The 26,726-nt window shown below is 31.8% G+C and overlaps 2 protein-coding genes across 4 annotated transcripts in view; one reads left to right on the plus strand and one right to left on the minus strand.

The window, feature by feature from the left end:
• LOC143054825 (uncharacterized) overlaps positions 1-8,901 on the plus strand; it is a 141,071-nt gene extending 132,170 nt beyond the window's left edge. For 2 of the 3 annotated variants that reach the window (XM_076227874.1, XM_076227875.1), the window contains one exon: positions 262-8,901. In XM_076227874.1, the coding sequence (XP_076083989.1) occupies positions 262-680 (419 nt within the window). In that variant the 3' untranslated portion in view covers positions 681-8,901. The remainder of the gene's footprint in view (positions 1-261) is intronic. The other variant, XM_076227876.1, reaches the window with a different exon arrangement.
• A 7,248-nt stretch (positions 8,902-16,149) lies between these two features.
• LOC143054833 (uncharacterized) lies at positions 16,150-23,036 on the minus strand. The gene is made up of 3 exons (XM_076227883.1): positions 22,933-23,036; positions 18,385-20,452; positions 16,150-17,740 (listed from the first exon to the last, which is right to left on the minus strand). Exons 2-3 carry the CDS (start codon positions 20,440-20,442, stop codon positions 17,141-17,143), a joined length of 2,658 nt encoding a protein of 885 aa, XP_076083998.1. The 5' UTR covers positions 20,443-20,452; positions 22,933-23,036; the 3' UTR covers positions 16,150-17,140.
• Between the last annotated feature and the right edge of the window lie 3,690 nt (positions 23,037-26,726).

Below are 26,726 nucleotides of genomic sequence, written 5' to 3' on the forward strand. Positions count from 1 at the left end.
TATAGATGATACAATCAGACAGAAAGACTCACTACCGAGCTGATATTACCATGTAGAATGGGGACTAAGATGCCAGACATTAATTTCCTTTAGATAAAGACTCACTACCGACCTGATGGTACCTTGTAGAATGGCGACTAAGATGCCAGACATTAATTTCCTCTAGATAATGACTCAAGTTTCACTCAAATCAAAATAGTATTTTGGAAACTTTTTTCTAGTTTTGTCGATTTGTTTATATTATTCATCTTGATATTTCAGATATTCCTGTAGAATACTTAGATTGTATTCCGACAGATGAGATTTTGGATGCATTAGCACCACAAATAGGTCAGATATTTTTTCAACTTGGTGCTGAAATTGGGTTGTCAATAGCAAACCTAGAAAATATACAGAGCAATAATTACCAAGACTTAGCTGCTCAGAATAAGGAAGTTCTGTTTATATGGAGAGAAGACAGAACAGTAAAACCTACACTACAGGTACTGGTACAGGCTTTGGTTAATGTTGGGAGAGGAGCACATTGCTTGCAGGAAGTTTTGAAGAATGTGGATCTTAATACCCTTAGAGGGTCGAAAGAAGTTAGAGGTAGAGGTGCAATTCCCAAGAAACTGAAGAACACATCTGAACAGAAGCCACATAGTCAGAAAAAAGGGTCAAAGAAATGTTCAATAGCTTGAAATAGTCACAACAAAATATATATTCAGAACAACTTTGTAATCTGTCTAAAAGTAATTGATAGACAATAACGGAGGTGAAAGCTATCAAGTTGAATTAATTTTCATTACTTTAAGATGCAGTGATTTTGAACTTTAAAAACACATGTCGTACCACACTTGCAGGCCTCTACATTAACATTTTTTCTAACTTGTCCCTCCGGACAAGTGGCAAGAAAATCAGCTTGTCCGAACTCTTAACTCACTTGTCCGAATTCATAATTGAAAATCTAACATATTGATGATTTATGCAATAATAACACTTGGGCTTTGATTGTACCTAATAAAAGGAGCATTTTGTAATGTTATATGAATACCGCATCAATACATTTCATTATTTCAGAATGAAAGTTTTTTTGCAAGACTGTGTTCTCTGACTCAATGTCACTATCATTTGTCAATCATTAAATCATCATTTCTTCCCAAACCACTACGTTCCCCTATGGACCTATTCATTCTTTAGTAGTGGTATGGGTTAAACCAAGGATGTAAATACACCTGGCCACCTTGAACATGTATATGAGTAAACCTTTTTAATTTATTGATGATGCCAAAACAAGCTTTTACAATTTATTTTGATTTCTATATACATTGATATATGATCATGAAGTACATACACATTTCACTAAAAAATCTGCCTTTTTAGATTTTTTTTTTATTTTTTTTCATCTTAAATATTTATATCACATGTCATAGATCTTATCAAATAAAACCTCTTTTAATGTATTGTTATGCATAAAAGCAAAATCAAATGAAACATACTTTAATTTAATATTTTAAAGTTTAGGTAAAACTCCATATGGAGGTGCTCCTAATTCAAGGAAGCTTATACTAAGAAGATACATTAACATTGGTTTCTTTCCCCTTACTTATATCCCCCTGGTCAATGACTGCCAGCATGTTCAATACTCCAAATCAGAGACATATTATACAAGTTTTTTATGTCTCTGGTTCAATCAATGATTAATTATTTCATTAAGTATGATCAATAAAACAATCATTCATATTTTTGGGAATGTATAAGTCTTGAATTTGATCTATTTTTATCTGACCTTGATTTTTCACTTGTCCCATCGGACAAGTAGTATGGTGAATCTACTTGCCCGACACCTGTGTGCACTTGTCCCGGACAATCGGACAAGCGTTAATGTCGAGCCCTGACTTGGTAGGATAATTTCTTTGCAGTGTAGAAATGTTTTGTGGTTCTTTTCGATAAGAAAAGTACAACACATCAAATGTACCATTAAATATTTCTAAATTCATTTTTAGCTCACCTGGCCCAAAGGGCCAAGTGAGCTTTTCTCATCACTTGGCGTCCAGCGTCCAGCGTCGTCTGTCGTCGTTAACTTTTACAAAAATCTTCTCCTCTGAAACTATTGGGCCAAATTTAACCAAACATGACCAAAATCATTATTAGAGTATCTAGTTTAAAAATTGTGTCCGGTGACCCGGCCAACCAACCAAGATGGCCGCCATGGCTAAAAATAGAACATAAGGGTAAAATGCAGTGTTTGGCTTTTAACTCAAAAACCAAAGCATTTAGAGCAAATCTGACATGGGGTAAAATTGTTTATCAGGTCAAGATCTATCTGCCCTGAAATTTTCAGATGAATCGGACAACCCGTTGTTAGGTTGCTGCCCCTGAATTGGTAATTTTAAGGAAACTTTTGCTATTTTCGGTTATTATCTTGAATATTATTATAGTTAAAGATAAACTGTAAATTGGAAAAATGTTCAGCAAAGTAAGATTTACAAATAAGTTGACAGGTCCAAAATGGTCAGTTGACCCCTTTAGGAGTTATTGCCCTTTATAGTCAATTTTTAATCATTTTATTGTAAATCTTAGTTATCTTATACAAAAATCTTCTCCTAAAACTACCGGGCCAAATTTAACCAAACATGACCAAAATCATTATGAGAGTATCTAGTTTAAAAATTGTGTCCGGTGACCCGGCCAACCAACCAAGATGGCCGCCATGTCTAAAAATAGAGCATATGGGTAAAATGCATTTTTTGGCTTATAACTCAAAAACCAAAGCATTTAGAGCAAACCTGAGATGAGTAAAATTGTTTATCAGGTCAAGATCTATCTGCCCTGAAATTTTCAGATGAATCGGACAACCCGTTGTTAGGTTGCTGCCCCTGAATTGGTCATTTTAAGGAAATTGTTGCTATTTTCGGTTATTATCTTGAATATTATTATAGATAGAGATAAACTGTAAATAGGAAAAATGTTCAGCAAAGTAAGATTTACAAATAAGTCATCAAGTCCAAATTTTCAGTTGACCCCTTTAGGAGTTATTGCCCTTTATAGTCAATTTTTAAACATTTTTCGTAAATCTTAGTTATCTTATACAAAAATCTTCTCCTCTGAAACTACTGGGCCAAATTAAGTCAAACTTGGCCACAATCATCATTGGGATATCTAGTTTAAAAATTGTGTCCGGTGACCCGGCCAACCAACCAAGATGGCTGCCATGGCTAAAAATAGAACATAGGGGTAAAATGCAGTTTTTGGCTTAAAACATAAAAACCAAAGCATTTCGAGCAAATCTGACAAGGGGTAAAATTGTTTATCAGGTCAATATTTCTCTGCCCTGAAATTTTCGAATGAATCGGACAACCCGTTGTAAGGTTGCTGACCCTGAATTGTTAGTTTTAAAGGAAATTTTGCTGTTTTTGGTTATTATCTTGAATATTATTATAGATAGAGATTAACTGTAAACAGCAATAATGTTCAGCAATGTAAGATTTACAAATAAGTCAACATGACTGAAATGGTCAATTGACCCCCTAAGGAGTTATTGTCCTTTATAGTCAATTTTTAACAATTTTCATAAAATTTGTAAATATTTACTAACATTTTCCACTGAAACTACTGGGCCAAGTTCATTATAGATAGAGATAATTTTAAGCAGCAAGAATGTTCAGTAAAGTAAGATGTACAAACACATCACCATCACCAAAACACAGTTTTGTCATGAATCCATCCTCTTCCTTTGTTTAATATTCACAAAGACCAAGGTGAGCGACACAGGCTCTTTAGAGCCTCTAGTTTTTCAATCCTGGTTGCTGTTTTTGTTACCTGCTCCTTCTGTTGTGGTACAGTGACTTTAAATTGATTGGTAATTTCAATGTTGGGATTTCTGTTTAGGTATAATACTTTCATTGCTTTTCTTGGCTACATTTGCAATTTTCTAAAATTATGCAGAATTATCTTTGTTTCAAATAAAGAAATAATTGGCATGAATACAGTTTGACTGTCGCTCTGGTATATTTCGTCCCTCTTTGATAAGTTACTGAAGTATTCACGCATGCTGAACTATTCATATGAAATTTTACTGACTACAAGGAGGTTTCAATAAGTCCTTACATAAAGCATAAATTAGGTTGCGTTTCAGAGAGAGACATACAAAGCTTCCCTATTTGTGAATTATTTGCTGTTACTTCTTTGTATTATTTCATTTACTTTTACTGTTATACTCATATATTTATTAAAGTAATACTCAGAAAAAATGTTTCTATTATAAACAAACATGTACGAAATAAGGAGTACATGTCAGAAAAAGCTCCCCAATAGACATAGTATGGAATGCCCTGTCTACTAATACTCATGCAATTTTTTTGGTTTATAAAATGTGTTTTGAGACTTAATCCAGTATAAATATTTCATTTTGTGTTGTATTTCATTTTTGTCGAGCCTTCGACTTTTGTCGAAAAAGCGAGACTAAGCGATCCTACATTCCGTCGACGGCGTCCACAAATATTCACTCTGTGGTTAAAGTTTTTGAAATTTTAATAACTTTCTTAAACTATACTGGATTTCTACCAAACTTGAAAAGAAGCTTGTTTATGATCATAAGATAGTATCCAGAAGTAAATTTTGTAAAAATAAAATTCTATTTTTTCCGTATTTTATTTATAAATGGACTTACATTTTCTGTGGGGAAACATTACATTCACTCTGTGGTTAAAGTTTTTAAAGTTTTAATAACTTTCTTAAACTATCATTGGTTTGTACCAAACTTGGACAGAAGCTTGTTTATGATCATAAGATAGTATCCAGAAAAATTTTTGTAAAAAAATAAATCCATTTTTTCCGTATTTTACTTTTAAATGGACTTAGTTTTTCTGCAGGGAAACATTACATTCACTCTGTGGTTAAAGTTTTATAAATTTTAATAACTTTCTTAAACTATCCTTGGTTTGTACCAAAATTGGACAAAAGCTTATTTATGATCATAAGATAGTATCCAGAAGTAAATTTTGTAAAAAGTTAACTTCATTTTTTCTGTATTTTACTTTTAAATGGACTTAGATTTTCTTCCATGCAGTAAACATTACATACAGTGTACAGTTAAATTTTCAAAACATTAACTATCCAAAATTTTTACCAAACTTGGACAGGAGCTTCTTACAATCATAAGATAGTATCAAGAGGAATATTTTTATTGATTTTTTTCCTCATTTTTGTTGAGCCTGCGATTTACAGCAAAAGTAGGCGAGACACTGGGTTCCGCGGAACCCTTACGAATTTTTGTGTAATATATATTTCATTTTTTGTAATATTTTCCTTATAAACTTTAACAAATAAGTGTGCTCACATGGTTGTGCAGCTTCCTGTATTAGGTGTAATACAACCTTTGATTGTCCTCTATAATATGAAGTAGTTGGATGTTAATTGGTGGTTTTTTGTTACATTTTAACCTATTGAAAACTGATCAGAATTCATAGTTGTTTTAAATAAAGAATTACTTGGCATGAGTTTTATCCCGTCAAATACTATCTTTAACATAAGATTTAATGGCAAATAAGAAAATAACCATCACTTGAAGTAAACCAATCAAATTTTCAGAACTTAATTAACTGTGTACAAGATTAAGTATCCTTAAGATTAAGTAACCCTCAAGTTTCCAAAATATTCTGTAGAAACATCAAATTAAAAAAAATGATACATCGTTATATGTGTATGACCTTGGAACTTTTAACTACAATGGAATGTAGAATTGATTTCCTAAAACTGTAAAATTCAAGGGAATATTCTGTCCACCCATATTTGTATGCAACCATATGTGACGTACCATATGTGGTGGTATTACACCTTAAAGTTAGTTTACATTTGATAGGAACTTCTTGTGATACATTCAGTTGAAGAACTATTCAGATGCACTGACCCCTAAGTAATGGTCAAATGAATTTGAATTTATCAACAATTTTCAATGTAAGTTGTCTGTATAAGTCATTTTGAAGATATAGATATATATGTGGGCTCCTCGTCCCTGTTTTCTTTTTTATATCCACTCACCTAACATCCGAGGTGGGACAAAAGGTACTGTCGCAGACAAGTACTCCATTTATTTATAAAGGAAACCAACAAAAAAAAACCTAGGGAAATGTTGCAGTATTTAGTGTTTACTCTAAACAGTTATACAGAATGTGTAGTTTTAGATTACAACATACAGATACAAGGATGTTCTCTAGATATTTGAATTATCTGGTTTTATCCAGGGAGTCTTGTTATAAGTTGTGGCCACTAACACCTGCTTTTATTTTTATATTTTTATTAAATATAGCTTATAAGCTTATGTCTTTCACCTGATAAAATCCTTGTTGCTATTCTATAAAACCCTTGTTACTATAATATATAAACCTTGTTACTAGTCTATACAAAACCCTGTTACTTTTTAGCTCACCTGGCATAGCCATGTGAGCTTATGCCGTCACTTGGCGTCCGTCGTCGTCTGTCGTCGTCGTAAACTATTTCAAGAATCTTCTCCTGAAACTACTAGGCCAAATACTTCCAAACGTTAACTGAATGTTCCTTAGGGTATCTAGTTTATAAATTGTATCCGAAGTTTTGATCCATCAACAAACATGGTCGCCATGGCTAAAAATAGAACATAGGGGTCAAATGCAGTTTTTGGCTTATATCTCAAAAACGAAAGCATTTAGAGCAAATCTGACATGGGGTAAAAATATTCATTAGGTCAAGATCTATCAGCCCTGAAATTTTCAGATGAATCTAACAATCCATTGTTGGGTTGCTGCCACTTAATTGGTAATTTTAAGGAAATTTTGCAGTTTTGGTTTTTTATCTTGAATATTATTGAAGATAAAGATAAACTGTAAACAGCAAAAATGTTCAGCAAAGTAAGATCTACAAAAAAGTTAACATGACCAATATTGTCAATTGACTGCTTAAGGAGTTATTGCCCTTTAAAGACAAATTTGCTCTATTTGTTCATCAAACTTGCTTAAATTAAAAAATCTTCTCCTCTGAAACAACTGGGCCAAATACTCTCAAACTTTAAATGAATGTTCGTTGGGGTATCTACTTTCTAAATTGTATCCGAAGTTTTGATCCATCAACAAGCATGGCCGCTACGGCTAAAAATAGAACATAGGGGTCAAATGCAGTTTTTGGCTTATATCTCAAAAACTAAAGCATTAAAAGCAAATTTGTCATGGTTAAAAATGTTCAATAGGTCATGATGTATCAGCCCTGAAATTTTCAGACGAATCTAACAATCCATTGTTGGGTTGCTGCCAAGGTTGGCAAAAAAGCGGTCAATACTTGTATTGACCATGCCAGTGGTAAATACCGGTATTTACCGGGAAATACTGGCAAATACTGGGAAATACCGTCAAATACTGGTCGATTGAAATTTTGAGTGGTCATTACTATAAAAAAACACTATCTTCTTAGTCAATTATAATTACAATTAATAATTAATTTATATCATGTATATAGAAAGTTTTCAAATAATTTTTAATGCTTTCATTTCTAATTTTATTGTAAATTAAACAGGGATCTACATTGATTAATGTGTACATAATATTATAGCAATATATAAAAACTTTTTGCCCCTGCTTCAAATTTTCAATTCCAGCATGAAGAAGGTTTTTATCTCACAGTTAAATAGCTATAGACAGGACATAATTTATTGTTTAAGGGAGTCTTCATATATCAATTTTATTACTTTCAACCCATGTACTGTCAACTTTTATTGGATGCTTTTGTTTTAGTAATTAATTTTTCACACCTAGCAATACAAGGTGATAGGTAAAAAGACCCATATAACTTCATTTACCTGTAGTTTTATTTACCTTTAATTTTAATTACCTATAAAATCATACATTTTGAATAAAAATATATTGAGTTAAACATGTTGAAATAAAATATAAATTTGTATATATTTTTATCTTGAGTATGCAATATAATAATTCATAAAAACTAAATTTTAAATCAGTAAAAATAAGTATTATCATAGTTATAAATGAATAAAAGATATCAAATTCATTAATTTTATAAGCTGACACATTATATTTGACTTTTTATCAAGATTTTACTTCAATTAATAGTAGAAACAACCATGAACATTTCAATTGACCAGTATTTGCCAGTATTGACCACTTGGAGAGTATTGTCCGGGGCGGTAAATACCACTGGTAAATACCGGGGGTGGTATTTACCGCCCAACCTTGGTTGCTGCCACTAAATTGGTAATTTTAAGGAAATTTTGCAGTTTTTGGTTATTATCTTGAATATTATTGAATATAAAGATAAACTGTAAACAGCAGAAATGTTTGGCAAAGTAAGATCTACAAATAAACAATATGATTAACATTTAAATGGCATTTTAAAGCAAAAATAATAATTGTGAAAGGTTTAAGCAAAACGTTTCAGGTGAGCGATTCAGGCTCTTGAGAGCCTCTTGTTTATAAAACCCTTGTTACTTTTTTTTTATAAAACCACTGTTACTATTCTATAAACCAATGTAACTATTCTACAGTTATGTGTGATAAAACAAATACCAAAACAAATATGCTAGACATAAGACATACATCAATGACTTTCCTTATAGATACGTTTAATTAGTTTTCTTTTTTTTTCTTTGAAAGACTCAAAGTTAAACAGGTTGTTCTTTTTAGATGAAAAAAATAATTAAGTCTTGTTAAAGATATCTCCTGATAAGGGACACTTTTAACATTGTAAATTATGTAGTATCACCACATTTTGAACATATTGTCATCCTCAAACAAGTATATATTTTTATGGTATAATTTTTGTTTTTTTATTTATCATGTATAGCAATACAAATTTCATAAAGATATTGTTATTATAATGTTAAGTATTAGAAATCTTATAAAAAGTTTGTAATAAAAATTATGAACATGTGCACAATTTTCTTTTTTTATTCAATATTATCAATGCACCTTTGTGCATAATAAAACACCAACTTCTTGAGAAAACTCTTTCAAATATACGGCCTGGATAGATGTAAGGGAGATAACTCATGAGTATGGTAATAAACTAGACAACAAACAGATTTCTAATATATTCGAAATCTTGAATGGCAAATATCTACTATAACAAAAGGGAGAAAAAGGTAGCACCATGGATTAAAACAAAATAATATAAAGACGGTGCCTTTGCCAAAAAGAAAAATGATTTATTTATAGTAGATAGCACCATGCCTAAAAAGGAAAATAATAAAAAGACAGTACCTTGGCCAAAAAATAAAAATGATTAAATTATAGTAGACTGTACCATGCCTAAAAAGGAAAATAATAAAAGGACAGTACCTTGGCCAAAAAAGAAAACTTATTTAATTATAGTAGATTTTACCATGCCTAAAAAGGACAGTACCTTGGCCAAAAAAGAAAAATGATTAAATTATAGTAGATGTACCATGGCTAAAAAGGAAAATAATAAAAGGACAGTACCTTGGCCAAAAAAGAAAAAAATGTTTAAATAATAATAGATTGTATCATGCCAAAACAGGAAAATAATAAAAGGACAGTACCTTGGCCAAAAAGAAATACGATTAGATTATAGTAGATTGTACCATGCCTAAAATGGAAAATAATAAAAGGACAGTTCCTTGGCCAAAAAGAAAAATGATTAAATTATAGTAGATTGTACCATGCCTAAAAAAGGAAACAAACCAAAGGACAGTACTTTGGCCAAAAAGAAAAATGATTAAATTATATAGTAGATTGTACCATGCCTAAAAGGAAAAAAAAGGACAGTACCTTGGCTAAACAGAAAAAAAAAACAATAAAAAAGTAGTACCATGGCTAATAAGGAAATGACAAAAAGATAGATCCATGGCCATAAAGAGAAAAATATAAAAAGACAGCACTATGGCTAAATAGAAAAACGATAAAAGGACATTACTGTGGCTTAATAGGTAAATATAAAAAAAGACAGTACCATAGCAAAATGAAAAACGATAAAAAAAAATATATTACAATGGCTGAAAAAAAAATTAATGAAATTATAAAAAGACAGTACCATGGTTGAAAAGAAAAACGATACAAATACAGTCCCATTGTTTAAATAGGAAAATGATAAACAGGTAGTACCATATGGCTTAAAAGTTAAAAAAAAACAACTATAAAAGAACATTACCAAGGCCAAAAAGAAAGACGTTTGAAAAACACTAACATGTTTAAACAAATAAACGATAAAAACACAGTATCATGGCTAAAAAGGAATATAATAAAAAATAGTGTACCATGGTTTAAAAAGAAAACGACAAAAAGACAGTATCATAGTTAAAAAGGAAAAGACGGTAAATTGTCCAAAAGAAAAACGATGTAAAGAGAGTAACATGGTTTAAAAGAAAATAATGAAAAGACAGTACCATGTCCTAACAGAAAAAAATGACTAACAAAGAAAAATGACAAAAAAACAGTTCGATGGATTAAAAAGAAAATGAAGAAAAAGACAGTGGCATCAAAGTAAATGATAAAAAGATAAATTATAGCCAAAAAATGATAAAGGCAGTACCATGCTTGTGTCATTCATAACAAGTAATCCGTAATTATGTGTATTTGTGAATAAAACATGCAAACTAAACATGCTGAAGTATGACATGAAAGCAAAAAAAAATCTTTCCAACAATACTGTCATCCAAGGTCAATCTGACAACGGGGGTAATACATTAAAATGACAAATCCAACCCTCCACTTTATCAACCAACAGACCGACTGGAACACAACTGATGGATATTAATAGTTCTAAACTTGATTTAAGCATTTTCTGAAGGATATGGTAATAAACCCTGGTTAATGAAGGTCTGGGTTGGAGGTTCTTCATTTAAGGGGTTTTTTTTCAGTTTTTTCTGTAAATTTTGCCTCTAAATTTTCTATTGTTTTTTGTTCATTTGTTTTAACTTGTATTCATTATCCTGTAAACCTCACCGTTTGCTTATAGTCCACACTGTTGCTAAAAAATCATTGATATGTTATTTTTCAGTAATTTTTCAGTTGATGAAATGTTGAATTTCTTTCTGAGTTTTCGATTTTTAATGCTTTTCAGCTTCGTATTAAATTTGGCTTTTAAACTGATTTAGGACCACTGATTATGTTTATGTTGACGAAATGAGCTATTTGGCGTTACAAATTACAAGCCTAATAAATCTGATCAGTTTTCCCTTATCTCAATGAACATCAACAGGCCTCCATAAAGAGATGATGCAATGTTTTTTTTCTTTTTATTCAAGCACAAATAACTAAGCATTCTGGTGTAAAAAGGCCAAATCGCGACAATGTATTCAACTTGTCATAATGCGGTCTAAGGTCAAACAGGACATTGTAGAATACGTATTGATATATCTACACTGGATAACAAAATGTGACCAGTTTTAGATTCATTTGCTCATTAAAAGAGGGACGAAAGATATCAGAGAGACAGTCAAAATCACAGATCGAAAACAAATTGACAACGCCATTGCCAATTAATAAAAGACATGACTTTCAAATATGTTGGCCTCGAATATTACTGTAGAGACATTATTTGTATTACTTTGCATCTGATATCAATTTTTAATCAAAACAATATCGAAATTGTTATGTCAGTGCCGAGGTTAGATGAGAATGAGAATAGCACAGTTTAAAATAACGTGATGCATCTTAATATAGGATTTTAAAAAACTTTCCATTTAAGAGTTATTTTCCTAGGCTGATATGTTCGATGGAGATCTAATTTAATTAAATTTAATTATTTTGTACCAGCAAGTATGCTACACAATCCTTAATTACTATAACATTACTGGTATCAATGTTTCTGCACCAGACCAATTATTTTTCAGAAAGTCTAGAGAACAGTACTCATCATTGCAGATGCTGAAGTATGATGGAATTCAGCGGCGGATTTAGGGGGGGGCCAGGCCCCCCTTTTTGGGAAAATATTTGGTTGCTTATATAAAGAATCACTGAAGCGTGACTGGAGCGGGCCCCCTCTTAGGTCAGTCAGTGGGCCCCCACTCATGAAAATTTCGGAATCCGCCACTGGAATTGTGTTGACTAGTCCTAGAACATGGTTGCAAAGGGAAATATCTCTGATTCAAATTAGGTCAACGGAAACAGTCTTTTACAAAAGAGATAATTGAGATTTTTACTGGATTATGCGGTTTGCAAACTAGTTTATGACACCAGCACACTTGAATTGGTCAACATTACGCGAGGTGTATCAGTGTTTTTACCCACTAGCGATATGTTAACACTGTTTGAGATCTTAACATTCCAGTTTTAGAGTGGATGGGATAGACTAATGAGGTGTATCAGTATATCAACTCACAAGCAAAATGTTTACACCGTCTCAGATCTATAAATTCCAGTATGGGAGGGGAGGGTGGAAACAGATGAGATGTATCAGTATCTCAACTCACTAGTGACATGTTTACACTGTATCAGATCTTAAGATTCCAGTAAAGGAGGGAAGGGTATAGACATATGAGGTGTATCAGTATCTCAACTCATTAGCGACATGTTTACACTGTCTTAGATCTCAAGATTCAAGAATAGGAGGGGAGGGGCTAGACAAATGAGGTGTATCAGTATATCAACTCATTAGCGACATGTTTACACTGTCTCAGATATGAAGACTCCAGTAAAGGAGGGGAGGGTGGAGACATATGAGGTGTATCAGTATCTCAACTCACTAGCGACATGTTAACACTGTCATATATCTTAAGATTCCAGTATAAGAGAGGGTATAGACATATGAGGTGTATCAGTATATCAACTCATTAGCGCTATGTTTACACTGTCTCAGATTTGTAATTTTACTGATTACAACATTGTGACTTTGTGAAACCTTGCATACAGGGGGATGCATACATAGCAAGTGGCGATTATCATCTCATAACGGTCTCACTCCCTTTTTGTGTTCGTCTGATTATCTCAGTTTTTTGTCCGGTATGTTGATTTGACTTTCTTAAAATCGCGGTACAATATTAGAACATCAGTTATTTTTCTGAAAATGTCCTGAACCAAGTCAGGAAAACGGCAATTATTATCGTTTGGTCCGTTTTTGTGTGTGTTGAATTGTAGTTTTTTGTTGTTGTTGCACTGACGTTTTTCTGTTGTTGACTCGTTGTTTGGTTGTTTTTCTCTTATATTTGATATGTTTCCCTCAGTTTTAGTTTGTAAGTGCAGATTTGGTTTCTCTCCATCAATTTATGACTTTCCAACAGCTGTATACTACTGTTGCCGTTATTTAACTACAATTATCTTATTTCGAAATTAGAATTTAAGTTTGAAACCACAAATCAGACAACAACCTATCCAACATTTATCATTTTTATTCAGTTAACATAAATATTCAATCAAAAATATACAAAGACAATGCTATGAACAATCTATCAAATAAAAATATACATTTTATATACATTAAATAAGTCATTTAATGAATAATAACTTATCATACAATACCTCTTTATTATGAATTTCATCATTTATTATAACAGCGTCTAACTTCATTCTCTAATATAGATATAGAAAACAAATGATTATTGAATAAATCACAGATGTTGGATTTTTGAAATTTGAACACATTTTTTTTTTTGTAAATCCTTTCAAAAGCACTTTTAGTTTACGTACCAAGTAATTAAGGCATGAAAAATATCTTTAAAAAAAAGAAAACTTTTTAAAAAAATCTGCAAGAGTGCACACTACACATGCTGAAATGTTCTGCCTTTTTTCTTGAAATGATTTTTTTTTATGAAAATCTGTTATATCATGAATACAAAGGTTTTACATGTACGTCCACAATCACTTATACTTAACATTATGGAATGAACATATGTGAAAATGAGGTCATGGTGAGACGGACATGTCCACCGTGTAATCATTCCACACACCAAATACAGTGTTTCCATTTCTAATATTACCTAAGAACAGATCATACCACAAAATCTTAATATTGATCAATGAACCATGACACTGGTCAAGGTCATATGAACCCAGTCAGACATGATCACTTGACAGTCATTACAAACAACATAAGTAGTTAACCTATACTGCTTAATGTATTTGATGAACAGACAAAAGTACCATAACTTATTATTGACAGATGTAATTAATCTATACTGCTCAATGTATCTGATGAACTGACAAAAGTACCAAAACTTATTATTGACAGATGTAATTAACCTATACTGCTTAATGTATCTGATGAACTGACAAAAGTACCATAACTTAGTATTGACAGATGTAATTAACCTATACTGCTTAATGTATCTGATGAACTGACAAAAGTACCACAACGTATTATTGACAGATGTAATTAACCTATACTGCTTAATGTATCTGATGAACTGTCAAAAGTACCACAACTTATTATTGACAGATGTAATTAACCTATACTGCTTAATGTATATGATGAACTGACAAAAGTACCACAACTTATTATTGACAGATGTAATTAACCTATACTGCTTAATGTACTTGATGAACTGACAAAAGTACCACAACTTATTATTGACAGATGTAATTAACCTATACTGCTTAATGTATTTGATGAACTGACAAAAGTACCACAACTTGTTATTGACAGATGTAATTAACCTATACTGCTTAATGTATTTGATGAACTGACAAAAGTACCACAACTTATTATTGACAGATGTAATTAACCTATACTGCGTAATGTATCTGATGAACTGACAAAAGTACCATAACTTATTATTGACAGATGCAATTAACCTATACTGCTTAATGTATTTGATGAACTGACAAAAGTTCCATAACTTATTATTGACAGATGTAGTTAACCTATACTGCTTAATGTATCTGATGAACTGACAAAAGTACCATAACTTATTATTGACAGATGCAATTAACCTATACTGCTTAATGTATTTGATGAACTGACAAAAGTTCCATAACTTATTATTGACAGATGTAGTTAACCTATACTGCTTAATGTATTTGATGAACTGACAAAAGTTCCATAACTTATTATTGACAGATGTAGTTAACCTATACTGCTTAATGTATTTGATGAACTGACAAAAGTACCACAACTTATTATTGACAGATGTAATTAACCTATACTGCTTAATGTATTTGATGAACTGACAAAAGTTCCATAACTTATTATTGACAGATGTAGTTAACCTATACTGCTTAATGTATCTGATGAACTGACAAAAGTACCATAACTTATTATTGACAGATGCAATTAACCTATACTGCTTAATGTATTTGATGAACTGACAAAAGTTCCATAACTTATTATTGACAGATGTAGTTAACCTATACTGCTTAATGTATCTGATGAACTGACAAAAGTACCATAACTTATTATTGACAGATGCAATTAACCTATACTGCTTAATGTATTTGATGAACTGACAAAAGTACCACAACTTGTTATTGACAGATGTAATTAACCTATACTGCTTAATGTATCTGATGAACTGACAAAAGTACCATAACTTGTTATTGACAGATGCAATTAACCTATACTGCTTAATGTATCTGATGAATTGACAAAAGTACCACAACTTATTATTGACAGATGTAATTAACCTATACTGCTTAATGTATTTGATGAACTGACAAAAGTTCCATAACTTATTATTGACAGATGTAATTAACCTATACTGCTTAATGTATTTGATGAACTGACAAAAGTACCACAACTTGTTATTGACAGATGTAATTAACCTATACTGCTTAATGTATCTGATGAACTGACAAAAGTACCATAACTTATTATTGACAGATGTAATTAACCTATACTGCTTAATGTATTTGATGAACTGACAAAAGTACCACAACTTGTTATTGACAGATGTAATTAACCTATACTGCTTAATGTATCTGATGAACTGACAAAAGTACCATAACTTATTATTGACAGATGTAATTAACCTATACTGCTTAATGTATTTGATGAACTGACAAAAGTACCACAACTTGTTATTGACAGATGTAATTAACCTATACTGCTTAATGTATCTGATGAACTGACAAAAGTACCATAACTTATTATTGACAGATGCAATTAACCTATACTGCTTAATGTATCTGATGAATTGACAAAAGTACCACAACTTATTATTGACAGATGTAATTAACCTATACTGCTTAATGTATTTGATGAACTGACAAAAGTTCCATAACTTATTATTGACAGATGTAATTAACCTATACTGCTTAATGTATTTGATGAACTGACAAAAGTACCACAACTTGTTATTGACAGATGTAATTAACCTATACTGCTTAATGTATCTGATGAACTGACAAAAGTACCATAACTTATTATTGACAGATGCAATTAACCTATACTGCTTAATGTATTTGATGAACTGACAAAAGTACCACAACTTATTATTGACAGATGTAATTAATCTATACTGCTTAATGTATCTGATGAACTGACAAAAGTACCATAACTTATTATTGACAGATGCAATTAACCTATACTGCTTAATGTATTTGATGAACTGACAAAAGTACCATAACTTATTATTGACAGATGCAGTTAACCTATACTGCTTAATGTATTTGATGAACTGACAAAAGTACCATAACTCATTATTGACAGATGTAATTAATCTATACTGCTTAATGTACTTGTTGAAATGACAAAAGTACCATAACTTATTATTGACAGATGAACCCAGGCCAGAAAGATGTGTACAGCTAAAAGAGGGGCGAAAGATACCAGAGGAACAGTCAAAATCATAGATCGAAAATAAACTGACAAAGCCATGGCTAAAAATGAAAAAGACAAACAGATAAATCATGTTAATAATAGTACACAAGACAAATCATATAAAACTAAATGTTAAGCAACTAACTATTGTGCAAGTAACAAGTATATACATATTTTTTTGCTTAAGTCTCCTGTTACCCCAAATGTTGGGGGGAATGGTAAACATGGTAACGTAGATATTTATTTTGCTTAAGAATATATTTAAGGGTCATTTTGATGTCCGCGTTTAAACTATGTCCTATTTCTTGGTAAAATTAGAGCTTATTTAACAGTGCTTGTTCAAAATTGGCTTAAAAATTTTAGTGTTAGGGTAGGCTCTAAAAATAAGGTTAGGGAGAGTAAGCAGAAAGGCTTGTTTTATTTTTGTTTGGCCTAATCATCAAATTATTTACAACAATGTGTGGCATTAGATATCATTATCTGCAGATTTCATTTCTGACAGACTGTACATTGAAGAATATGTTACTTCCATTGGCTCAAATCTGTCTTGATCTAGCTTTTCTGCTTTCGTTGTATTTTCAAAGCAATGTTGTACATCAACAGATTCAAGAACTTGCTGTTCACCTGCAGATTCAAGAACTTGTTGTACATCTGCAGTTTCTTGACCCTCATGTCTAGTCACAGTTTCAACACCGTGTGGTAAACATCCAGTTGCTAGCCCCTGTTGTGTATAAATATGAATTGTCTCTTTTTCTGCATGACCTTTTAATAGGTCAAATTGATTATGATACGTCTTTAAATGATGCTCAGTATTTGCCGGATCTAAAACAAACATTGTTGCTCCGTCTTGGTCAGGTACAGGTATGTAACGCATCATTCCGTTTTCTGTGATTTCAGCCAGGACTACCTTGCTTTCTTGCATATCATCATTTCTCAGAATCATAATTTGGCGGTTGTCGGTAAGTGCTAGATTTGATTTGTCTTCAGAATTAGAGACCTCAGAAACATGGGGTTCTGCTGTAAACACTACTGGTTGAAGAACTCCACCCTCTATATCAGATGGCAACTAGAATAAACAAACAAAAAAGATATATTTAACATGGTTATCATGGTTATATGCTGAAATAACACAAGAAATTACATTTTTGAAATTCAAAGATACACGAAAAAAGAGATGAAATGTTTGAAGAGTAGCTGCAATCATTCAGAGAGTATAACATTTTTTTTTAAACAGTACTATTACATGTATTATTTGTACATGTTGTATACGGCAACTAGAATGAACAAAAGAAAGTTATAGGTAACATGCTGAAATAACACATGTTTGAAATTCAAAGATAAATGAAAAAACTTTAAAGAGTTGTAATGTTTGAAGAGTATAACATTTTTTTTAAACAGTACTATTACATGTATTATTTGTACATGTTCAGTTGTATACCAATACCAATCAATTAACATGATTAAAATGTTCAAAACTAAGGGCCAATTGAAAAAGCAAGGAAACATTGATTGGGACTGTACATTGCTGTTGACAATTTCATGAATTTGGTTGGTTTTCTTAAATTTATATCAGAGGTGGTTCATGTGGTTTAAGAACTAAGAAAACACAAAGAAAAAAAAGAAATTTAAACGTGTTAAAAGTACATTTTTTTACCTTAATGTGAAAAGAGAGAAATTTATATAAATATATATATAGGCAAACAAACTCACCTGTTGTATCTCTTTATCAACCTTTTTAATAATTTCACATTCATCATTTATGCTACCATCTATGTTTATGTCGACAATTCCACATTTATCATTCTGGCTGGCATCGTTAAGTATGTTTACAATTCCACAGCCACCTTTCTGACTGGCATGTTTGTTTGTGTTATGATCTCTACCCAAGACTTTTTTACAAGTATCAACAACTTTGACGATTTCTTCGCTACCATCATGGCTGCCATCTTGTTTTTTTACAGCATTATTACGTACATCATTCAGCATATCTTCAACAATGTTATCGACAAGAAAATCTACAATTTTATCGGATTTAACTTCTTCTTCATTTTCTGTCTTCAGAGAAAAGTCTGATTGAGTGCCTTTATGATTGATGTGTATTTCTTCTGGTCCTTTGATGTCGGCTGATACATACTTAACTTTCCAACTAGTATTTTCAGGTTTGATCGGTTCTTTTGCTTTTCGTTTTTTCTCCTGTTTAATTTTGTTCACGCCTGGTGGTGCTACTAAACGAATTGAACTCTCATTCAACATTAAACTATGATCAAAAATTTGAGTGGAATCTTGCTTAAAGGTCGAAAGATTTTTATTTTCTTGACCTTTGAACTTGCACTGCTTTTTCATGTGACAATTAACATTAGCATACTGACTAAAACCTTTCCCACAGAATTTACATTTAAAAGGTTTTTCGCCAGTATGAGTAACTTTGTGTTGTGTCAGATGGTTATGACAACGGAAAGCTCGACCACATTCAAGACATTTGTAAGGTTTAGCTCCCGAATGAATACGGAAATGAATTTGAAAGTCAATTTTACGTGGGAATATTTTCCCACATTCATTACACGGGAATTCTTTATATTGGATGGGTTTCCCTTCTTTCCCATGCTTTTCCTTATACAAATGTTCCTGAAAACGAGGTTTGGATTTAAATTTTTGTCCACATACGTCACAAATCCAAAAATGATTTTCATGAATAGCCCGTTGATGATTTCTTAAATTCCCTGCCGTCTTAAAAGAACTGCTACAAATATGACATAAATATGGTCGTTCATTTGTATGGACACGTAAATGTTTATCCAATTCAGACTTACACCAGAATAACTTTCCACAATATTCGCATGAAACATTTTTCTGATATGCTTCATTATGTTTTGTTTTCATGTGATAACTTAATGTTTTTTCCGATTTCAGAATCTGATGACAGATACTGCATTTCAATGGTGGATGAATGTTGTGAACGTATTGATGAGCTTTCAACTTGTGGCCATTTGCAAATGTTTTTCCGCAAATTTTACAGCCATATCTAAATGAACCATCCTCAGATGCAAAAATATTATGAGTCTTATTGAGATGTTCTTTTAACTCATCAATTGAGGACATATCTTCTTCACAGTGAATGCAGTATGTTTTATGAGTCAATCTTAGATGCTGACTTAAACCATGTTGTTTTTTGTAACTTTTCTTACAGAGTTTACATTTTACAGACTTTGTTGAATCAAGAGACCCATCGTCTGAATTATCAGTTTGTGTTTCAATTTCTTCCTCTGATTTGATCCTAACGTCCTTTATAATTGCACTTGTAGTATAACTTTTAGCTTTCTGTACTGGTTTCTTTTCTGTTTTCTTGTATTTCAGAGACCCTTGTACAGATTTTAACTCCTTTTTACGCTTCAGAGATGTCTCTTTATGTTGAGTTTTCATGTGATAATGAAATTTGTGTTCAGTTTTAAGATTAAGATGGCAAAGTTTACACGTTGTGTCAGATTTTATCTTTACATCACCTTTATTTGATTTTGTAGGAGCATCACTATTTGCTTTCATCTCTGTGTTAGAATTTTTCTTTTCTTTCTTCTTGTTTTTCAGATATTCTTGTATAGATTTTAAATTCTCATTACGGTTCTTTAAGTTTTTCTTCTCCTTGATTGTTTTTGTATGTCTCTGTACTGGTTTCAGTCTCAACCTTTGACTTTTCCGGGTACCAGTTTCTGTGTCCTTGGTTTCTTTCTTTATTGATGTTTCCCCATCTGTTGTCTTTCCCATTTTCTTCATTAACAGCTGTCTAAAAAGAAAAAGTAAAAGAGAGATTTATTCGTTGTAATTGTTATCATGTTTAACATGTCACTGGTTAGTCTTGTGTGGACAAAACGCACATCTGGCATATTTAATTTTAAACCTGGTACCTTTTGTAAGCTATTAATTGTGTGTTTATCATTTGTCTATTGACTGGGATGGTACATATTTAGTTTTATTTCGTATCTTAGAAAGGTTTTTGTCTTGAATGAGCTCTATCATTTATCCATTGACCAGGATGGTACATATTTGATATCATATTTAGTTTTATTTCGTATCTTAGAAAGGTTTTTGTCTTGACTGAGCTCTATCATGTCTATTGACAAATGATTGAGATGGATAAATACATTCAATTTGTTTGGGTACATGATAGAAACTAACAGACTGTAAAATCAAGATCTATCCAGTGTGGGCTTAGTCCAAATAATTATGACGTCTGGCAAGGCTACAGACATATCTATTAAAGGGACAAAAGTGTCTAAAAAATACACAATACTGTGTTTCCTTTTTTTAATCAGTCAGGGGACTTACTTAAATGAGTGATTTTATAAATCACTGATTCAAGTAACATTATTTCCATAAAGGTTGGAAGTAAGAGTTGTCCTTCTTTAATAATCACCTATTTCAGAAGTACAAATTAATCACTAGAATAAGTGATTAAATTGTATTGGAGCTTTAGATATAGAATACTAATGATCCAGGGACTAATTATGTTTCTAAAATTATCAGAACCAACATCTGTGTTGATAGCTATATATATAGGATGACCAGGTCATTTCAGGTGATGACCTTGAACTGAATCTAGGATAATGATACAAAAATCACTTGTTTAAGTATCATACCTCAATTTCCTTCCCAAAAATCACTTCTTTAAGTATCATTATTTCAATAACCTCCACTAATTTCAACACCCCCGAACAGTGAAATTTTTATCGCGAACAGTAGAATTTTATTACATAATCTGAAAGATGAAACCTTGAACTTTACAGGAAAAATACTCCCAATGCTGGGAAAAATCTGATAAGAAAGTATCAGTTCATTATGTAAAGCCATTAATAGCATTTTTTCAACTAAAATAGAATTTGCAGCTAAATGATACATGTAGCATCAAAGGCATAAACCTTGCTACTTAAAAATAAATAAAAGAAGCATTTTTTTCAATTTTATTAATTAAAAGATATTATTTAAACCTATGTGTTAAAAATTTTGGTAAAACTACAAAATCACAATTTGTGACAAAACTTCGAATTTGATACTCGAATAAGTGATTTAAAAATCACTTATTTCAATAAGTCCCCTGACTGTTAATAATTTCAAACAAAAGACCGAGTTTTCTAAATAAGAAAAACACAATTTTCTTATTTTTGTAGGAGTCCCAGAAAAAAATTAAAATAGCCTTGCCAGACCGGTCCAACGATTTACAGAAATGAACCAAAAAGGACCGGAAAGGACCAAAAAGAACCAAAAAGAACCGAAAAGAAGGGCATAAGATACAGTTTTGATCCCGTATTTAAAATTTGATAAAAATTTCCATATAGGTTTTGTTTTGCCTGATTAAATCAAATAGGTAATTTGGATAAATGTTTTACATTGTTATAAATCAAATATGAGAATTTGATCAGAATCGATGAACATAAATTTGACAGCTAGTGCCCCTTTAATATATAAAGTTAACACAATGCATATATACACGGATTTTTTATATTGTAACAATTCTTCGTATTAATGTAAATGAACGCATAATTCAAATTTTGATTGTACATTTAAAGGGATATGTGAACTTACAAAAAAGAAACAATATAGTAATTTTTTTTTAATGTATGCCATGTATGCTAAGTTATCATTTAATTTTTTTTGATATATGTATGCTTAATTATCATTTATTTTTCATCAAGGATTTTAATCTTATCATTTAAATATTTGTCAATAATGATATTAGAAGGTGTGACAACTCTCCATCCTAGTCATAAATTGCGGCGTTTTGAATTTTCGCCGATCTGCATCTCATTTGCGTCGATTTCCTTTTCGGTTCTTTTTGGTCCTTTTTGGTTCTTTTCTTTAAATCGTCACTCTTTTCTGTAAGTCGTTGAACCCATTATGAGTCATAATTATAAACGTATTTACACTTTTGGTATCATGGGTATTTAGCTATATTTTGCCTTCGAATGACCATAGATCTTCTCCGAATTACCTTTTGACGTCAAGCAACAATCACTTTTTAATTGTGACGTCAAATGTTTTGAATTATGATGTCAAAGTCTACGAGAACCTGTGTGATTTTACGTAATGGCGAATAAATTTGCATACAAGTGTAAATACGTCTATAATTCTTTTTGGACTAGTGTGGGCTGTGTCGAGGGCTGTGTACAGGTGTACACCATTCCGAACTGTGTCGGCTTCTTTTATCTGCATATCAAGTCAGGACTATTTTATATAAACAATTTATGTGATTATGACAACTTAATTTACCACTAAAACTGTAAAATAACTAAGGAGTTTAGTACAAATTCAGCTGATCGATGAAATCTTCGCCTTTTCAAACACAGGAAATAGCTATACTAATATAAAGCCAATACAGGTAGAGACGACGTAAATTATCCGGATTGAATTAGAAAATAAAAGGTTCAACCACTGAGACTTTATATATTACCAGAGACACATGTTACTTATATTTCACATTATGATATATGTCTCTGTCTGGTTCAACACTATCATATCAGAACTTGAAATATTGATTTTACATTGTTTTATTGGAATTTGTTTAAAATCAACCTAAATATTAGTTATATATATAGTACGATACTATATGCATCCCCAATCCATGATATAAATGTTATGGCCTTATGGCTCAACCGTGTTCTCATTTGTGCTTTTTAAACATTATGTGGATCTTCTGATCGCCATGTAATTTCCTCCATGTACTATTTCTTCCATGTACCTAAATTTTGTTTTTGCTGTTACGATTGAGGTTGGGGTTGGTCTGGTATGTCACTGAAACGTCCTCACGGATTTTGTAATAAACATGATAAAATACTGGAAACAAGCTCTTTTTGTGACTTTAATAAAGATAGTCATGGTAATAAACTAAGAACGTCATATCGCAAAGTTAAAAATAATTTTGAATTAGAAAAATATCTTCTACTGGACCTTAACAAAAGTGTTATTTCTAAAATGGTAAAAATCAGAATTAGTAATTATAGCAAATTACTAATAGAAGTTTGTAGATATACTAAAACACCTTTAGAACAGAGATTTGTCCAATTTGCAAGGATGAAAATGAAGATGAGTTCCATTTCCTATTTCAATGTAAATCGTTGGAACTTAATAGAAATGTACTCTTTTGTAATTATTTAAGTGATATAGTTTCATTTTGAAAAGTAATGATACGGACATTAGTACTGTATGTGTGGCTGGAATAAGCGATATGTATGATTTGAATGTTCATTTAAAGCAAACATAATGTTGTTAGGAGCTTTTATAGTATTAAAGCTTATTGTAATAGCTTCAATTAAAAATACTGTCACATGTTGAATAACACCTCCGCGCAATTAATGTAAATATAAAATATGTATCTCTCATCATTGAGATTTTTTTTGTCTGTTTTTTTTTTTTATTTCTGTATTTGTATTTGTATTTTGTAAATGTCAGCTGGTATCATTTAAGTATAGGGAATTTACACCAATAAAATTATTTGATTTGATAAAGTCCGAAACGATTTCGAACGTTCCTTTATACATGTGTATCAGTCTTCTGTGCTTTAAAAATTCATGGCCTAATCCTTGAAAGTAGGGTGTCTGTGTTGATGTTGCGTATCCCATTTCCTCTGTTATTTGGTGGTACATAACTTCGGGCTCCTTGTAATATTCGTAGTTGGAACACTCTGTGAGATAATGGTGTTGTCACGGTTTCCTGAGTTCCACAGCTGTACAAATAAATGGTGTTATCAGCTTTTGGCCAGTGCGTTGTTTGTAGTAGTTGAGGGTGCGGTATATCCTGTATATAGCTGAATAAAGATACTGGAAAAAAGTTGTCGGAGAGTCGAAAATTGGAGTGTTTTTTAAATTGCATGGGGTGTTGTTTTTTTTCAATGGAACATCATTGAATTACGACGTCTACATCGATTAAAAACTGGCCGCAACGATAGGCCCAGTGGATGTCAGAATAAGAAATAGTGCGCAAAAAATTGCTAAATAAATCACAAGGACTCGGTTAGCAGATTCAAAATTTGTTGATCAATGTTTTTCAAATCATTTTTTTTTGTATTTCCTATTTAGTTATATTATACATGCATTATTCACGTTTTTAACGTTGAAATATTCTCTTTCTTTGTGTTCTAGCAATGTGCAGTTTACTATCCATATCTGTATACTGAAAAATTCGTAGGATGGTATACTGCAAACTAAAGGTAAAAATATAGTCACCATATCCGGATTTCGACAATTAATGTATCTTCAGTGATCATGCGGTTAAGAATCGAAACGGTATTTGAAAAGCTATAAAATTTACTTTAGGATAGACTCTTGAATTTTAAAGAGTCGAAATATGATGAACGAATCATATGAAATTGTAAGACAAACTTCCCACGTCCACTTGTATTTTTGTCCATCTGATGAGTTAAGCCTTTTTCAACTGATTTTTATAGTTCGTTCTTATGTTGTACTGTTATACCACTGTCCCAGGTTAGGGGGAGGGTTGGGATCCCGCTAACATGTTTAACCCCGCCACATTATTTATGTATGTGCCTGTCCCAAGTCAGGAGCCTGTAATTCAGTGGTTGTCGTTTGTTTATGTGCATGTTACATGTTTGTTTTTCTTTCATTTTTCTTTCATTTTTTTTTACATAAATAAGGCCGTTAGTTTTCTCGTTTGAATTGTTTTACATTGTCTTATCGGGGCCTTTTATAGCTGACTATGCGGTATGGGCTTTGCTCATTGTTGAAGGCCGTACGGTGACCTATAGTTGTTAATGTCTGTGTCATTTTGGTCTTTTGTGGACAGTTGTCTCATTGGCAATGATGAATCATACCACATTTTCTTTTTTTATATTCAGTACACAAAACATATCAAAGAAAACCAAAGAATGAACAACACGAACCTCATAATTAACTGTGGGGGATTTCATGTGTTTTGGTAGGGTGAGCAAATTCGTTTCATGCCAGTGGCAGCTCCTGAACTTTCTTAAGGGGGGCAATGACTGCCCAAAAGGGGACCCGCTCCAGCCATGTCTCAGTGCAAGCAGCCAAATTTTTCCTACAAAAAAGGGGGGGGCGGGCACCTTGCCCCCTAAAACTGCCTCTACGTACAGTCCATAATCATCTGTTTCTGAGTGTCTATATGTTCATATCATATTATATTTCAAATATGTCAAATAGTGCATATTTATAAAAGAAGATGTGGTATGATAGCCAATGAGACAACTATCCACAAGAGACCAAATGCCACGTGATATTAACAACTTTAGGTCACCATGCATGCGTACGTGATAAAAACAAAAGTTCCATATATTACGAGGGTCTGGATTGGTGGGTTGGGATTCAATTTTTTAATTCCTTGAACTTAAATTTCTTTTCTCTATATTTTAAAACTTGTTAATTTCCAATCTTTATTATATATTTTACTATATTCTTTATTCTTTGTCCCATTTTCCGTTAGAAACGGTACACTATCCTCTATCTTAAAATGTTCATTTTGGTAAACAGACAACCTTTGTTTAATTACTGATAGATATATAGGAAGATGTGGTGTGAGTACCAATGAGACAACTCTCCATCCAAATAACAATTTATAAAAGTAAACCATTATAGGTCAATGTACAGCCTTCAACACGGAGCCTTGGTTCACACCGAACAATAAGCTATAAAGGGCCCCAAAATTACCAGTGTAAAACTAGTGATGAACGCTTTGAAATATATATGCGTTAAATATATAAAAAGATATATGAAAAGAAAAAAAATATATTTATCGTTTTATTTATGCGTGTTGAATGATAAAAAAGTTTAACTTTTTCATTTCCGACAATGTCATGTTCTTATACCGACCGAGATATCAACTCGAGAGCAATGGGATATCATAACCCATGCGTTCTAAAATTATTGTTGATTTTGTAATTTTTCAACTTGGTGATTATCATCATTTTGATTCGTTACGGATCTAAACCATTCAAAGTTACATTTATATTACGCATATTAACTACGGTCTATTTTAAATTATTACCGTTAGTATGTTTATAAAATTATAGATATCTCTATAATAAAACTATGATT

This window comes from Mytilus galloprovincialis, chromosome 12, assembly GCF_965363235.1.
Source record: "Mytilus galloprovincialis chromosome 12, xbMytGall1.hap1.1, whole genome shotgun sequence".
NCBI classification, from domain to species: Eukaryota; Metazoa; Mollusca; class Bivalvia; order Mytilida; family Mytilidae; genus Mytilus; species Mytilus galloprovincialis.